Source organism: Trichosurus vulpecula, chromosome 7 (assembly GCF_011100635.1).
Source record: "Trichosurus vulpecula isolate mTriVul1 chromosome 7, mTriVul1.pri, whole genome shotgun sequence".
Lineage (NCBI taxonomy): Eukaryota > Metazoa > Chordata > Mammalia > Diprotodontia > Phalangeridae > Trichosurus > Trichosurus vulpecula.
This window is the reverse complement of record NC_050579.1, coordinates 262,952,956-262,970,805: the sequence shown is the minus strand read 5'-3', so window position 1 is coordinate 262,970,805 and position 17,850 is coordinate 262,952,956. Positions and strand designations below refer to the sequence as shown.

Below are 17,850 nucleotides of genomic sequence, written 5' to 3'. Positions count from 1 at the left end.
GAAATTGTTGATTAATGTGGGTGTGGGTTTGATAGAGTATTTCCCCATCTTTCAATAAAAACTTTATTCTGTTGGGAGTGTGCCTTATTGCCAGTGCAAATCCGAATCCAAACCTAACCTAGCTTAATTGAACACTTAGGTCCAACAGAATTTTCCCACTGACCTGCTAAGTTGTCTTTGGTGTTTGTGGATCGAGAAGTCTGGAAAACCACAGCTCAGTGATTCAGTGCCCTGAGGCCTGCTCTGCTTGGTCTGCTATGGCCTGGTCTGTCCTGGTGTAGCCTCTACTCCCAGCAACCACCCAGGCTGTCTTGGGCTGGAGACTTATTTCACTCTGTCATTTCATGGGTTCTGAAGCTCTAATTTGTTTAGAGTCATTTTTTACAGGTATTTGGAGAGATTTTGGGGGAAAGCTCATGCAAATCCCTGTTTTCTGCCATCTTGGCTCCGCCCCATCCCTCCCCACCCTACCCCCATTTGGGTTTTTAAGAGCTTACAGATGCGAAGTTGCTTTCCAATTCCTTTTAGGTGCTTTTGATTCTAATTTACCTAGGCAATTAAGTTCTGTTACATCATTTACTGTGAAGGTATAAATGACAAGACTTGGCAACATATTGGATATGTGGAGTGAGTGCCAGAAAGTAATCACAAATGACTCCAAGGTTGCAAGCCTGGGTGACTGGGATGATGGTGGTAACTTCAAAAATAATAGAGCAGTTGGGAAGAGAGGGCTGCTAGGGGTGGGGAAAAAGAATGAGCTCAGTTTTGGACACGTGGGATTTAAGCTATCTATGGAATGTCCAGATGTCTAAAAGATGGCAGATGGTGTGAAACTGGAGCTCAGGAGAGAGGTTGGGGCTGGATATACAGATTTAGAAATCTTCTACATAGAGGTTATAATTTAACCCAAGATGAAATCACAATGGAAGATAATTTAGAGGAAGAGGAGAGAGCTAAGGATAGACCCCTGGGAAACACCTACAGTTAGCTGGTATGATCTGAAGGAAGAACCATCAAAGGAGGCTGAGAAAGAGCAGTCAGATAAGTAGGAGAACCAGTAGAGAGCAGTATCACAAAATCCTGGAGAAGAGAAATCATCGAAGAGGATGATTGACATTAAAGGCTGCAGAGAGGGGGCAGCTAGGTGGTGCGGTGAGTAGAGCACTGGCCCTGGAGTCAGGAGCACCTGAGTTCAAATTCGGCGTCAGACACTTGACACACTTACTAGCTGTGTGACTTTGGGCGAGTCACTTAATCCCAATTGCCCTGCCTTCCCCGCTCAAAAAAAAAGGCTGCAGAGAGATCAAAAAGGGTGAATATTGAGAAAAGACCTGTAGATTTCTTAATTAGCTAGATTGGCAGGCAAGAAGTAATAAGCATTTATTAAGTCCTTATTTAGCATTTATTAGATTTCTCTCTACTTTGTAACATATTGCCTCCTATGATAATAACATATTACTCACAAGATACTAGTATCTATCAATATAATTAATAATAATAACACAAGAGGCAACATAGGGGTAGAGGATAAGCAATGGACTTAGAATCAGGACGGTTTGGCTTGAACTGGATGACCTCTAACATTCTCTGCAATTCAAGCTCTCTGAGTCTATCATTGACTGACTCTGTGATTCTCATTCTATGATTCAAAGACAGTCACTGAGCTCTCCATCTTCCTTAGGGGAGACATATTCAGGAACTTGAGGGAAGGACTTTTCTTCTGTTCTGTATTTTGGCTCCAGGAGATTGGCATTATACAGGACATTCTCTCTTCTTAAACCATGAAGAATTACCTTTGTCTCCCTCATCCTATGTCATCTTGTCCTGTCTTTAATCCTCTGAAACTGCATCATCCTTCTGAAACCTCTATGCAAGTGTAACTCCCCCAAATATCGGAGTCTCACTTAGCTTTCTTGCTAAGGAGGCCCATGACACTTTTTCACACAAAAGAAAAAGCTCCCATTGGCTAAAAGAGGTCTAAGTGATTTCTTTCACGTCTGAACGAGCTCTCCCAACTCTAAACCTCATCACTTCCTCATCTCTACCTCCTGGCTTCCAGCCCTTTAAGTCCCAGCCAAAATCTTATCTCTCCAGGAAACCTTTCCTTATCCTCTTTAATTCTAACGGTCTTCATTCGGTTTATTATATTCAATTTATCTCATAGATAGCTTGTTTATACATAGTTTTTTGCACGCTGTCTCCCTCATTAGACTGCTAAATACTTGACAAACAAAAATTCCAGAGGCAAATACAAAATGCTTTTTGGCATTCAAAGACCTTTATGACCTAGTCCCTTCCCAGGTTTACAGTTTTCTTATACCTTAACTTCCCAACTCCTCCATCCAGTGACACTGGCCTCCTGGCCGTTCAACAAACAATACACTTCATTTCGTGGCTCTGGCCATTCTGTCTGGCTCTCTCTCTCACCCTAAGAATGCTCCTCCTTCTCTCCAACTACTGACCGCCCCCCCCCGCCCCCCCCCCCCCCCCCCCGCTTCATTTAAGTCCCAACTAAAATCCCACCTCCTACAAGAACCCTTCCCCAACCACTCTTAATTCCAATATCTTCCCTTTGTTAATGATTTCCTATTTATTCTGTATTTGGCTTGCTTTGCATACATTTGTTTGCATGTTGTGTCCCTTCCCTCAGTAAGCTCCTTGAGAGCACACACTGTTCTTTGCCTTTCTTTGTAACCCCAGCGCTTATCACAGGGCCACTGCGATACTTTATCACAGTAGGCCGCTAAGTAAATGTTTGTTGACTGGTTGACACAGCACATTAGAGGTTGCGCCAAGACTAGAAGCCGGGTATCCTGCCTTCCGGTCCTGGGCTCTTCCCACTACATGGTGCAGCCTTCTTAAAGTGTCACTGAGGTCAACCTCGCCGCTTAACTGAAAGAGGACACAACTAGTCACCTGGAGCTATTCGATGATTGGTGAAGAGGTTCCTATTTTGGCAGGTGCTAAAATTACTAGGAAGAGCGGAAATAGCGGGTAGCAAGGGCGCAAATTGCGCGCACTGGCACGAAAGTTCGTTATCCCGCCCGGATTTTTGCCTCTTCCCTAACCTAAAGCATCACAGAAAGAACCTAGCTGGAGTCGGCCCCCGGGCAATTGACAATAGAAATGAGAGAGGAGAAACACGCCACCAATCAGAGCTCGAGGGCTGGATTTCCGGGAGAAAGGGCGGGGCCAAGGAAAAGTGTCAAGGTCCGTTTTCTCCCGCAGACCAATCGGAAATCCTGGGGGTCACGAGGTGGGAAGGGGCGGGGCTAGGTGTAGCTAGATGAGTCGCTATACCCCGCGGCTTCCTTATAATCGGACCAGTGAGGGAGGCGAGGTAAAGAGGCTGTCCAATCACAGCCTGGGGGGAGTAGGAGAGGAAGACGTTGAGTAGCTGCAGCGCCTGCGCGGGCGGGTTTTGGTTGCCGGATCCGTGGGTGAGGAGAGTGCCCAGGAGCAGACAAGGTGTCAGTGCTGGCGTCTGAGGAGAGCCGGCTGAAGAGGGGCAGGGGGGTGGGGGAAAAGCGATGATGATGGCTGCGAAGAAGGGCCCGGGCCCTGGCGGCGGCGACGGTGCCGGGAAAGCGGAGGCGGAGGCGGCTTCGGAGGTGTGGTGTCGCCGGGTGCGGGAGCTGGGTGGCAGCAGCCAGGCCGGAAACCGCCACTGTTTCGAGTGTGCCCAGCGCGGGGTCACATACGTGGATATCACCGTGGGCAGCTTTGTCTGCACCTCCTGCTCTGGTCTCCTGTGAGTCTTTCAGTTGCCGAGGGGCTGCAGGCCTGTTTGCTGGGAGATCCGGGAGGGAGGGGGCTTTTGGAGGAAGAAGAGACCGTCGTGGGGTATCCTGGGGGCGGAGATGAGGAGCTTTGGGGTGAATGAGAGATCCAGAGAAGAGAGGAGTGCGGCCCAGGGAGAGGAAAGAAGGGGGAACTGAGTGAATGAACGGAGTGATGTTTGCCGACCAATAACTATTAGGGGGAATTTCCCTGTGTGAAGAACAGCCTTTGGTTAGTCTGGAGAGGTGACCTGAGGGCGAGGAGCCTCTTTTCAAGGGAATTTGTTTCAAGGGGTGGGAGACTGTCAGGACTGGGTTATCGAATACTCAATCTTGGAGCAATTGTGGACCATTAATGAGCTGTTGCTGGAAGTGTGAATTGGTCCAGCCATTCTGGAAAGCAATTGGGAATTATGCTTAAAAAGTGACTAAAATGCCCGTACCCTTTGATCCAGAAATCCCGCTCTTAAGTACCATTAACTGACAACATAAACTTTTGAAATACTCTACTCTCTAAATCCCAGTAATTATTTTGACCCCAAGGAGTTCAATGATTAAAAAGAAAGACCCCGGCTATGCTTATAGCAGTGCTTTTTTACTATGCATAATAGCAAAGACCTGGAAATGGAGTAGCTGCCCATCTATTGGGGAATAGCTAAAATAGTTGTCATAAGTGAATGAAATGAAAGATTACAGCTGTAAAAAATGAATATGACAAAGAGAAGCATGGGAAGACTTACATGAACGGATGCAAAATGAAGAAAACAACCAGGAAAACACACTGTGTCTACAACTGTGTAAATGGAAAAAGCAACAGAAACAAAATGATAGAATTGAATGCTGTGAAATAATAATGAACAAGCTTGGCCTCAAAAGAAGAGATAAGAAAGCATCTCCATGCCTTCTTTGCTGAAGTGAGGGACCGTGGGTGTGGAACACTGCATAAACTGTCAGACTTTTAAAAAAATTTGTTGGCTAGTTTTCCCCTTCCTTTCTGTTATTCAGGGACGCTGTTTAGGAGGGGGAGGAGGGAAGGATATGTGTTTGTATGTGTGTATGTATACACACATGTACACACATGTTTATATATGAACAAAATATACCAATACACATTTATCTTTTTAAAAAATGGGATAGTGATCTTGGCCCTTGACAGAGTAGAGACCTGAGTGAGATAGGAATATGAGAGGAAGCCATCCCGTTAGGGAAAAGAGACGCAGGGGAAGTGGGACAAAAAGGGAAGAAGGGAGGTGAAATAGAAGAAGCCCTGTAGTAAAATGAAGTACCAGGACCCTGGATAGGACTGAGATTTGGAATCCAGAATTGGAAAGGAAGAAAAGTCAGGGCCTGGAGTGAAATGCTCACTGATTAATAAATAGAATATTCAGCAAGGAGCAAAAGAGCCCTAATTCCAGGAAAGGTTCTCTTCCTCACATGGAGGAAAAGTAACCCTCTAGCTGTGTAAAAACAGTACTTTTACCCTTTCTGGCTCATGCCCTTCCCTGGATGCAGACATTTAGAAACCCGTCTAAGATATGCTTCTTTATGCAGGTTGGCATCATGGCAGTTGAAGAATCATATTCTTTTACTTGGGTGCCAGTCCTTATCTCTCAGGAGTGCTGCTGAGAAGAAAGTACCATTAAGGGAATTCTCCCAACCCTGCTAATGCAGTCAGCTATCAGTGAGGTCTCAAGTAACTGAAGTTTCCCTTTGATTCTTTGAAGGGAAAGTAAAAGGTGTGGAAGTTTAGGAATGCTCACCCAAAGTGGAATAATTTATACCCCCAAGCTGACCAGAGTCACGGACCAAGAGATCTTGAACCACCAAGCAGGTCCCATCCCAAATTCATATTAAAATGCTTCGGTGGTACCACTTGTCTTTAGTGTCATACCCTGGCCAGGTGGCAGAAAGCATGACTGAAGTTAGACTGCTGGATTTTAATTGCAAGGTCCTTGGTTTGTTTGAGTTGGACAGTGATTTACTCTGACTGTTATCTAGTGTGTTTCGTTTTTTAAATATAGGGCCTTATTTCTCTTTTCCTTGTCCCCAGTATGCTGAAGAGGACATTCTTTTTCTCCCTGCTGGGGAGAAATAAGATAACAGAGAAGTCTATCAACTTTTTTATTGTTGAGTCACTGTTTACTATATTTGTTGTGTGAATTTTTTTGCGTTTATGGGAAGGATCCAGGTCTTCTGAGAGCAGATTATTTTTCATGGAAAATTATTTCCTTCTTTATCAAACCTACCCCCTTCCATAGTGAATAGGTATTTTGTGAGTCTGTTGTGGTTCATGCAGTATTATTGCAGAGGCTGTGGGTGTTTTGCGAGTAGGGATAAGAATAGGATAGAGTACTGACGTGATGGGGGTTTTGGTTGGACAGTCCAGGAACATTCCGTGCGCTCAACACTCCCTTCTCCTGAGTTCATGCATTTGTACTGGCTGTCCCCCATATTTGGAACTCAGTTTCCCTTCAGGTCTCAGCTAACGATTCATCTTCTGCAAGAAACCTTTCTCAGTCTACCTGAACCCTAACGCCTTCCCTCTGAGACTGCTCCCACTTTGTCCTGTATATAGCTTGTTTGTCCGCAGTTGTTCGCGTATTGTTTCCCCCATTAGAATGTGAACCTCTTGAGAATAGGAACTGTCTTTTGCCTTTCTTTGTATCCCCAGCATTTAGCCTGACACATAGTTCTTAATAAATGATAGTTGATTGACTGACTAGAACAGGAGTGGGGGGACCTTTGGCCTTGAGGTCACATGTGGTCCTCAAGTTCAGCCCTTTGATTGAATCCAGACTTCACAGAACAAATCTGGATTCAGTCAAAGGCCGTAGGTTCCCCACCCCTGGACTAGAAGCGAAGTTTGGAAATTGTTTTTAGGACAAAGGAAATAGGAAGGGAAAGAAATCCTGGCTGTAAGATACAGGGTAGGAAAAAAAATGGAAGGAGTGACAAAATTGATTGGTTAGTTGCCCTAGGAATCTTGGAAAGAAAACATAAGGAAAGCAGTGAGTTGACTTGTTTCTATGGTTGACTGTAATTTCCTTTAAAAAAAAAAGTTATGGTAAATAAGAAGTCCTGGCTTTGTCATCACCTTTATGGTTTTTGTTCTGCTATATCCTATAAGTAATGTTTCCAGATCCTGGCCTGTGGCCACATCAAATGCCATAAAAACAAACAATTCATAATGTGTGGTAAGAATTGCCTGGAGGGCCTAGCTTGGGTAACTGTCCTTGGATGAATAGTCCTCAAATGAGTTAGAGGGAGGGGAACATAATCTGGGACACACTTTAAAAAAAAACAAACCAAAAAACATTTACTTTGTAGGAAGTTCGCTTTTCGTATGACAGTGAAAATTGTGTCTCCTCCCGGTGGCCACTGTTAGCTTCCCTTTGGACTTACCTTCGTCATGGTCCCGGCTGGATAAGGAGGAATGGTTTTGTGCAGAATGTACTAGGTCCTGACTTGTTTAATATTGAGAACAACTCTAGCTGACTAGGCACTATCCAGAACGAAGAGCATTGGTCCTTGCTTCCTAGGAACTTAGTTTTAAGAGAACTAAGTGGGACTACTGCCTCTAGTTTTGGTTTTAGAGAAGATGGAGGAAAGCATTTTCTATAAAGAATTTTCCAGAGGTGATAGATTTTGCGGGGAGGGATGGTTTGATTGTTGGAAAAAGGGCTCATTAGTGATTGCTTCAGGAAGAATCACTTGACTCTTGGTGCTGAGTGTAGAGTTAGTTATACTTTTACTACACAGGGGAAACCTGAGCCCTTGAGATTGGAAGGGAGAGAAACATGGGGGGAACCTGAGGAAGGGGCTGTGAGCGCTCTGGGGCAAGGCCAACTCTGAGGCTAAATCTTACCCTTTTAGCCTGCAATAGAATGAGTTCATAGCTTTTTAAAGGGGGTGTACCAAGTTCTAGTTCTGTATAGTTGGGAGACAGGTGACTTGCTGTATAGGAGATGTTGATTGAAAGTTATGCCAATGAATACACATGTATAACTTATGTTGAATTGCTTGCCTTCTCACTGAGGGATGTGAGGTGGGGAGGGAAGAAGGGAGAGAATTTGGAACCCAGAGTTTTAAAAGCAAATGTTAAAAATTGTTTTTATATGTAACTGGGGGAAAATTAAAAAAAAAGAAAAGAAAGTTAGGCCAATTCATATTTACAGACAGAGGAACTAAAGTGGCAGCACGCGCATGTCAATTAAAATCAGTTCACATATTTTTTGACCCTTCTTGTCAATCTCTGAACTGGGATCTTGTGCTGGGAAGGCAGCCATTGAAGAAAAGTGGAATATGGGGTGGGAAAAATTGGGAGGATGTCTGAGTGAGAATAATACAAACACTTTAAGGTGCCTGGCTGAGTCACTGCCTGTAAGCACACCATTGTTCAGGGAAGGGAATAAATGAGTCTGGTTTTGCTTTTAACAGCCATTGTGTTTCATTGTGCCTGAATTGAAAAACCTGTCAGTCCTTCTCAGGGATACAGAATGTTGGGTAAAGAGCAGCGTCACCAAGACTTCCAGCAGAAAAGGGGGGTTGGATCGGCATCCCTGGTAAAGTCATCTTTCCAATGGGGAGGTCCCAAAACAATTTCCCGAGAGCTTTGAGGGGGGAGATGTGATAAAGTATATCTGGATTTTTGAGAAGTTCCTTTGAACACCAACTTTGTTTTTTTCCCGATGGGAAATGTTTTTTCAGCTGTGGTTTTCATAAGGTTGAGGTGGTAGTATAACGTAGGGACGGAGGGGAGAGAATAAACATTTTTTTTTGGGGGGGGGGAAGTGACTTGCCCAAGGTCACACAGCTAGTGAGCCCAGTGTCTGGGGTCATATTTGAATTCAGGTCCTTCTGACTCCAGGGCCGGTGCTCTACTCACTGCACCTCCTAGCTGCCCCGAGAATAAACATTTTTATGTAGTACCTACTCTGTACCAGGCACTGTGCTTAATTAACACTTTTAACAAATATTATCTTATTTTTATTCTCAGAACAACCCTGGGAAGTATTCTCTTATTACCCCATTTCCCAGCTGAGGAAACTAAGGCAAAAAGACGTTGAGTGACTTGCCCCAGCGTCACATAGCTGTTAAGTGTCCGAGGTCAAATTTGAATTCAGGTCTGACTGGCCCCATACCCAGCGCTCTCCACTGTGCTGTTTTTGGTAGTTACCAGAGAGGGAAGTTGCTGGTGTTGGCTGTTTCTAAATTTATGAGAATGTTGACACAGTTGTCAGTCTGGAATCTGACCTCCTTTTTAATTCTTTTTCTCCCCAGCCCTGCTCTGCAAATCTAATTTCAATGTTCTAGATGTAGATTCCATTTTTGTCCCCCTAGTAAATATTTTGGCAGAGGTTACTTTTCTAGCAGTCCCATTATAGAATGGATCTGCCCCTGAGGCCTGTGATGAGGTAAGCAATGCTCCATGTAAAAGTAAGGTATTTGTTGGTAGTGGGGCCTGAGTTGTCTCAATAGGATCATAGAATGTTAGAGTTAAATGGAATCCAGGAGGCTGACTCCCTTTTTTCCTCTTGTTCTGGTAGCATCTCCCTCTGTGGTGGGGGAAGGAGGATGGACTTATCTCCGGGGAGGATAGGTATGGGTTTCTCTCCTTGACTCCTCAGTTTCCTTAACTCTGCTATCTAATGGCTTGTGATTAGAGCAAAGGAAAAAATATGTTTTTGCCTGCCTCACTCAACCAGGTACATCTGAGGGCAGTGATGCCTTACCCTTATCATTTACTAATTCACTAGTTTCTAGAAATGCAGCCTTTGTATATTGGATAGATTGTTGGACTTGGAGTCAGGAATACTTGGGTTCAAATCTCACCTCTGACACGTTCTAGCTGTGTGACTATGGGCAAATTATATAACCTTTCTGAGCTTAAAGCATCTCTGCAAGGCTATAAATAGTTATGGACTAGTTAATGCACATGGGGGATGTCTGGGGTAGCAGTCCCTTTTCAACTCACTCATGAATTTGCCCTTCCAGAGTCAGACAGTGGGTTGTGATCAGGGGAGGTCTGGACTTGGTTTCTGAAGCTAGCTACCACCAGGTTGTGTTTAAAATCGTAGGCAAGTCCCACATTTTTTGGACCTCTGTCCATATGTTTTTCTCTTGCTATTTCCTTCAACACTAGTAATGATAATTTGGTTCTTAGAATTTAACACCTGGAAGAAACCTCAAAGGCCATCTTAATACAACCTTTACCTTACCAATAATCTCTCTTTTAAATCTTCTCAGCGATATTTCCAATCCTCTCTCTCTGAACTCTTTCCCACTTTTCAGCCTCTTCTTGAAGACTGTCGATGCTGGGAAACCCAACATTTCCAGAAGCAATTCATTCAGTTCACATTTGGGTAGCTCCATTTGTTGGGAGTTTTTTCCTTACATCAAATTATAATCTGCCCAATATAAGGAAAATCTTGGCTAAAGCACTTATTATATAAGCACTAAAGCAGTTATTAATAATTGAGCATTTTCCATGCATCTTAGCTGGCATGATTGAAGGGAACTTTGTGGTTCTGTTTGATCCCGTTCCTCCCTCAGCACATTATCCTGCTTTTCTGTGTGATAAATAGCTTTTTATTAGATTATTCAGTATGAATTTATGTAAGAAAGCAATAGGGGTTTGCAGAGGCGGGAGATCCACAAATGTATATTGTGTATGTATGTTTTCAGACTTTTTTGATGTATTGATCAGTTATGGGTTTTTTCCCCTCCTTTTTTTTTTGTCTTTAAAAATACTATTTATTATATGGGATGGATCTCTGGGAGTCATAAGGAAAGGATACCGGGGGAAGTTATGGTGATGTAGAAAAACCAGAAAGATCAATAAAAATTTATTTTAAAATTTGTTTGAAAGATGTGACTAAAAGTGGGGGGGAGAGGAGGGCAGAGAGGAAAGGTTAAAAAGAATATGTTTTCTAGAGGATTAAATAGCATTGAATCAAAACTAGGGTGGAAACTGGATTCTTTCTATACAATTGTTTGGAAGCAAAATGGTGCTATACACTATTTAACACATGATGGATAAACCCACGATGCAGAGTCAGACTCATACATTTTCGGACATGGCCAACATGGGAATTGATTTTGCTGGACTCTGCATGTTGGTTACAAGGATTTGTGTTGGTTTTTTTTTTTTTCCCCTTTTTCAAGTTGGGAGTATTGGGCTGGGAGGAGGGTTAGGGAGAAGGTGGCCAAAAGAAGAAAGAAAAAAGAAAAGGCCATTGTAACATTTTTTTTTAAATGCACAAAAGGCCAGAAAGAACTACGTAAAAGCTGGACAGCTTTAAATATTACCTGTATTATACATTTAAAAAGAAAAGCAACATGTATATAGTAGAGATTCATAGTTTAAAGGTATTGGCCTAGTTTAGCTGCAACCCTGTCAGTATAACCCTTTCCAACTCCGAGATTGAGTCTAAAGTGATCCTCCCTTTTCCCAGAAGCAATCGGAGTACAAGTGTCCAAAGACAAAGAGTATCAGTGCTACAAATCTGGCACAAATGAAAGAATTGGATTGGGTAAATCTGGCTTTTTCCATTGTCGACCAGGTGCAGCCTCTTTATCTCACTGACTGAGCAGGTTGAACGCATTTTATTAGTCAAGGTAGAAGTAAAATATGGACAGGCTGACATTGGGGGAGAGGAGTGGCTAAGACAGGAAGTATGTGATATTTCCCTAAAAGTCCATGAAAACAATTTCCATGACTGAAGGGCACCTTTCATAGACTTAAAGCTAGTGCAGATATGTATTTATATACTAGATTAAGTAAGAGGTCCTCAAATATAAGGTTATATTATCAGCTAGGTAATTCAGATGCAATGTAGCATTGCATCTGAGGTAGAGGGAATGTGGCTGAGCTGGAATAAGAGTAAGGGAACAAGTATTTATTAAGCACCTACTAGGTGCCAGGCACTATGCTGAGTATTATAGATAACTCATTTTTGATCATCAAAACAACCCTGGGAGGTGGGTGCTATTTTTATCCCTATTTTACAGTTGAGGAAACTGAGACAGAGAGGTTAAGTGACTCACCCAGGGTCACACAGCTAATAATTGTTAGAGGTGGGATTTGAATTCAGATCATCTTGACTATAGCCCAGTGCTGCTTCTCCTTTCAGATACTATCTACTTTGTTGCTATCTAGGCTGGTTTTCCATGATCTTTGATAAGTTCATCCAGTTCTGGAAAGGTGGCACATCATATTTAGAAAGGATCTTGGCATGCTGGAGCAGCATAAGGATAGTGTAAGTAATTCAAACCATGCTCTGGAAGGATCTGTTGAAGGAGCTAGAGTTGTTTAGCATGGAGAAGAGAAGATGGGGTTATTAGATGTGAGAAGGATTTCAACTTTGCTTGACCTTTGGGGGTGCAAAACCAGAGCTAGTGAGTGGGAGTTAGAGAAAGGCAAGTTTCAGTGCTATGTAAGGAAGAATTACCTAATCCAGCTTTAGGACGGGCCGGACTGCCCTGGTAACGGGGAATTCATCATTGCTTTGGGGGGTAGATTAAATGAACTGAGCTTCTTGTCTCAGTGATCCTCGGTGTGTCTATTGCTTCATATCCCCTTCCTGTCAGAAAGAATAGCTCAGTTATGAGCTGAGATACCAGGGACTTAAGATCCTAGAGCTAGAAGGAACCTCAGAAACCACCTAGTTCAGTCCCAGTATATGAAGTTAGTTGACTTGCTCTGGTCATACAGGTAGTGAATGTCAGAGGCAGGATTTGACCCTAGGTCATCTGACTCCAACATTTAACAACATGCCTCAGCCAGTCTCTACTTCATTAAGGAGAAACTTAGGTGATAGTTATGTTGGGGAAGATAGGGAACTGGTGAAACTGGCCTTGCTTAGTATGAAGCCAGGGACTGACATCCATCCTTTTGGATGACAAAATCATAGAATTTAGATTTGAAAAGGACCTTGTTGGTCATCTAGTCTAACCCATAAAACATTTATTGTGTGTTAGGCACCATGCTAGGTGTGGGGGATACAGAGGCAAAAATGAAACTCTTCTTTTCCTCCAGGAGCTTATAGTCTATCAGACTATATATATATAAGTAAGTATATATGTTCAGTGGGGAAGCGATAGCAGTTGGGGTGGTCGCTTTGTTGGAAATTATAGAGATTCTAAGAGGCAGTGATAAGAAGGGGAGGGCATTCCAGGCATGGGGGACATCCTATGTAAAGGTATAGAAACAGAAATTGTCATGTGAGGAACCCACATTGTAATAGCAGTCCTTAAAATAATGTACCTGACTGGTTGTTCATGCAGTCTCTGCATGAAGACCTCCAAGGAGGAGGAACCTTTCACCTCCCAAAGCAGCTACTTTGGGGTAGTTCTACTTGTAAGGAAATTTTCCCTGACATCAAACTTAAATTTTCTTTCCTCTTTGCAGCTTCCACCTGGTTCCGGGTTCTGCTCTCTGGGACTAAACAGAACACGTCTAGGCTCTCTTCCATTCAAATACTTGAATATGGTTATCGTTTTTCGGCCCCCCACCCCACCCCGCCAAGCTCTTCTGCAGATTAAATATTCCTAGTTTCTTGGCTCTGGCCTTATAACATAGACTCAAGGCTCTGTAACCTCTTGGTTGTCCTCCTCTGATCACAATGGTACTTACTGTCCTTCAGCTGTCGTTTAGAACTGGAATACAGTCCTCCAGAAGTGGTCTGACCGGAGCAAAGTGCTTTGGGCCTATTACCCCCTTATTCCTGGAAGCTGTGGCTTCCTTAATGGAGCACAACACCAATTTAGTTTTTTGGCTTCCATATGGCACTGCTGACTCATATTCATAAGCTGGTAGTCCATTACAACTCTCAGATCATTTTCAGACAAAATGCCTTTCCCCACTTTCCACTTGTGAGACTGATTGTTTTGACCCAAATATAAGACCTTACAATTATACCTATTAAATTTGCCTTTCAAAATGGATTTTTGTGGATGTTTTGCTTTTACATAGCCTAGATTTCTCCCCTGTATCCCTCATCCTCCCTGAAGTGATGTATTATACAAAGAATTTTGTTAAAAGAGGAAGAGGAATATAATGCAAAAATCTGTCATTAGATGCAGTGCTTCCTACCTATGGCCTTTTTCTCCCACCTCTGCAAAGGAATGGAAGGGAGGTATTCTCATCTCTCTCTTTGAGGCATAGCTTGTTCTTATAATTTCACAGATCTCTATTCAACTTGATCTTGGTCAGTTTAGCACAGGGAGATAGCATACCTGGTGGATAGTGTTGGCCTTGGAGCCAGGAAGACCTGGGTTCAAGTCCTGCCTCTGACACCACTGCTGCCGTGACTCTGGGCCAGTCATTTAGCCTCTTGTTTTTCTAGACTGCTTTCCAAGACTATAAGTTGTAAAGAAGTCAGTGACCTGAATAAGTAAAGGAAGTTTCCTTACCTGGCACTTTCCTATACCTGTACCAGTGAAGTCCAGTCCTTGTCACTAAATTCAGCCTAGTGCTCTTTGAGTCCTTATTCAGCTAATCGTCATTGTTTTAGCTCTAATGACCCCCACTCCCTCCCCCAGTTTTGTCATCTTCAGATTTCATGAGCGTGCTCTATCCACATTAAACATCACAGGGCCAAACATAGATCTGCCGGAGCAGGATGCCAAAGAATGCCCTCCTGCCAAGCTGCAGGCCTGGAGTCAGTAAAACCTGAGTTCAAATCCAGCCTCAGATCCTAGCAGTGTAACTCTGGGCAAGTTACTACTTAACCACTGTTTGCTGCAATTTCCTCATCTGTAAGATGGGGATGATAATGGTAGCTAACTACTTCCCAAGGTTGTGAAGATAAAATAATATTTGTAAATTAATTACATACATTATTACATTAAATGTAAATACATCATTAAATGTAAATTAGTTAAATACAAATTTAAATAAATTTAAAAATGCCAAAATATTTATAAAATGTTTTACAAACCTATAAAATGCTATATAAATGCTAGTTCTTGTTAACAGCTGCTCTTTGAAACGAACTGTTTGCCTACTTCCAAGTCCTGATTTTTTGGTCATCTTTTCCACAAGAATAGTATGACACACTTTATTAATTGTTTTGCTAAAATCTGGTTAAACTGTATCTATAGCACTCCCCCCAGATAATTCTCTCAACAAAGGAAATTACATTGGTTTTGCACGACTTGTCTTTGAGGAAGCCATATTGGATCTTTGTGATCACCACTTCCTTTGCTAGGTATTCATTAACTGTCTAATTCAGAATTTGAGCAGGCATGGAAGTCAAGATCAGTGGCCTCTGGTTCAGATTCTTTTCTTTTCCCTTTCTCTGAAAGTTAGGGCATCTGCTCTTCTCTGGTCCTGGGGAGCTCTTTTCCTTGAGTCAGTTATCTCCCCAACCAACTTAATTGAATAAACATTTGTCTTCTGCCTTTGATGGAAAAGGCAACGACTGGGTCCTGGGGTCCTCCTGGAGATTAGTTTACTTGGGTGGATGAGGCTGTATACAGTTAAACGTAATTCAAGATAGAGTGTGGGAGAGACAAAGGAGAGATCCGGGCAAAACGTTTAGGGAAACGTGAGGGGGTAGTAGATGCTTGGGGAGGATGGTCGAGAGCTTCAGTCCTGGAGGAAGAAGTTTGTCGGGGAGGGTCAGAGAAGACTTTGGGGAGGAAGGTGGCTCCTGAACTTGAGCTGGAGAAGAGACATTTAACAAGGAGGAAGAGAAAGTGCATTTGGGAGAGGAGCTGTGACATCTCCTGGAGGTGGGGAAAAACGGGCTCAGAAACAACTCCTCTGATTCAGGTTGTCTAAGCCTCCTGTGGGATGCAGATTTTCTAACCAGGCCTCATTTTTAGAGCTGCATAATGTATCTGCATTGTGTTCTCTGTGTTCTCTAACATTGTGTTCCTGTTTTATTTACACCAAAGGCATATCTTGTTTGATCAAACTCACTTAAACTCTTTATTCCCCTTGTCATCTTTTCCTTCACTGCCACTCCAGAACCCCAGCGTATGCCTGGCCATGGGTGGTACTTTTGATATTTTTTGCTGGATTTTCCCCTAAGCAAGAACATACATTTTCTTGCTCTGCCAAACTCTGACAGCCCCATGTTGTCAATACCAGTAACCCCTTTGTGATGTTTGTTAATGATAAGAAACCAGAAAACCCCAAATGCCTTTCTGCTTTCTATTTCTCTTCCCCGCTTCCTGTCCTCCCCCTCCTCCCCCACCCCCACATGGCAAATTAGAAGCATATTCTGTACAAGCCACCACAGCCTACTGGATGGTGCCATACTAATTGGTTCAAACTGGCTTCTGAGGGCTGCCTTCTTGTAAACTCCTGGACAGCCTCAGTCTTAATACATTTGTCCTTCCACCTAGCACAAAGCCTCATGTAGTAGGCAGTCAGCTGCTAAATGAGTGGTACAAGGTAGGGTACAAGGAAGGGACCTTGGGGAAAAGGATGAAGTTATAAAAGCAGATTAGGCCATAAGGTCAAGATATAGCCTCTGTTGAATTTTGGAATATTTCTATTGAGCTTCAGTCTGGTCACAAGGAAGAATCACGATAAGGATAATGATAATAATAATGACATGTCAACGTTAAGGTTTAAGGTTCACCAGTAATCTGGCAATGTAGATTCTACTAGTTCCATTCTATGTCTTTCTTGTCAGCAAGTGTCAGAGGCAGGATTTGAATCCAGATTTCTCCAGATCCCCAAGTCTAGCAATATTTCCATTCTTGAGGGGACAAGACCTGGTAAAAAGAGGAAGGAAAAAAAAACCCTCGGAGCTATGCTACTTAAGAACAACTAAACGAAGCAACCAGATGGCCTGACAGGATGAAACTAGAGCATTCCTGAAATGCGATGTGTGGCTGCCTCAGCTTCTGCGGCAGGTCAGATATTGTGAAAAGGAAGAATCCCGGCTTCTCTGTGTCCTTTACGTGCTCTTGGGGAAGCAGTTTCCTCAGCTGACTCCTGCCCTTCCTGGGTACGTTTGAGATCTTTCTCTTGGAGTCTGAGCTACAAGTTTTTGGATATTTCCACACCACAGCTGAACTGCTGTAACTAACTAGCAAGCATGGATCTGTTCTCCTTAATCAGCACCTGTCCACTGGGGCAGAATCCCGGGAAAGAAAGCAGTTATTTGTCTGGCCCTTTGGTGTTCACTCTGTTTTGTGTCATCTGTTCTTCCACCCCCAGAGCTTTCACTTAAATTCATAAATAGTGCTATTTTTCTAAACTTGGCAATGACACCTTTTTTCCTCTGTGTATATGTCCCTATCTCCTCCCTGTCTTTGTGAAATTTTACAGTTTCTACTTAGGAAACTATAAAGTTTCCCAGGATTCCCTTGGATTCAGGAAAATCAAACAGGATTTTATATGAAACCGTGACTCTCTGTTTCATGTTACTTGCTTTAGAAAAGTACATAAATATCCATTTTTTTCTCCTCCTCCCTTTGTCTTGCTAGAAACATTAACCAGGACCTGTTAAAGTTAATTTCTTTGTTAAAGTCTTGATTTGGCCAAGTTTTTCCTATTTCTTATTTTTTTCTATTATGTATTTTTCTATTATGTCACTTTTATTTCCCAATATGTTCTCCCTCCCCCACCTGGAGAGTCTTACCTTATAACAAAGAATAAAACATAGGGAAGGAAGTGCGATTTAGCCAGCTAACCCAACACATCAACACAGTCTGGTTTTTGCATTTATTATATATCTTTTTTAAAAAAAATTTAGTTCTGGGGCAGCTAGGTGGCACAGTGAGTAGTGCACTGGCCCTGGAGTCAGAAGGACCTGAGTTCAAATCCGGCCCCTGACACTTGACACACTTACTAGCTGTGTGACCTTGGGCAAGTCACTTAACCCCAATTGCCCTGCCTTCTGCCCTCCAAAAAAAAAAAAATAAAAAAAATAAAAAAAAAATTTAGTTCTAAATTCTCTCCTCTTAGGCCCCTCCCCCCATTGAGAAGGTAAGCAGTGCAGTACCCATTCAACATGAGAAGTTGTGCAAAACGTTTCCATATTAATCATGTTGCAAGGGAGGGAGGGGGCAAGAAAAATAAAAAAAGTGAAAAAACAATGTGCTTCTATCT

At 42.8% G+C, this 17,850-nt stretch overlaps 1 protein-coding gene across 2 annotated transcripts in view; it reads left to right on the top strand.

The window, feature by feature from the left end:
* Positions 1 to 3,434: 3,434 nt before the first annotated feature.
* AGFG2 (ArfGAP with FG repeats 2) overlaps positions 3,435 to 17,850 on the top strand; it is a 49,982-nt gene continuing 35,566 nt past the window's right edge. For both annotated transcript variants that reach the window (XM_036768596.1, XM_036768595.1), the window contains exon 1: positions 3,435 to 3,751. In XM_036768596.1, the coding sequence (XP_036624491.1) occupies positions 3,531 to 3,751 (221 nt within the window). In that variant the 5' untranslated portion in view covers positions 3,435 to 3,530. The remainder of the gene's footprint in view (positions 3,752 to 17,850) is intronic.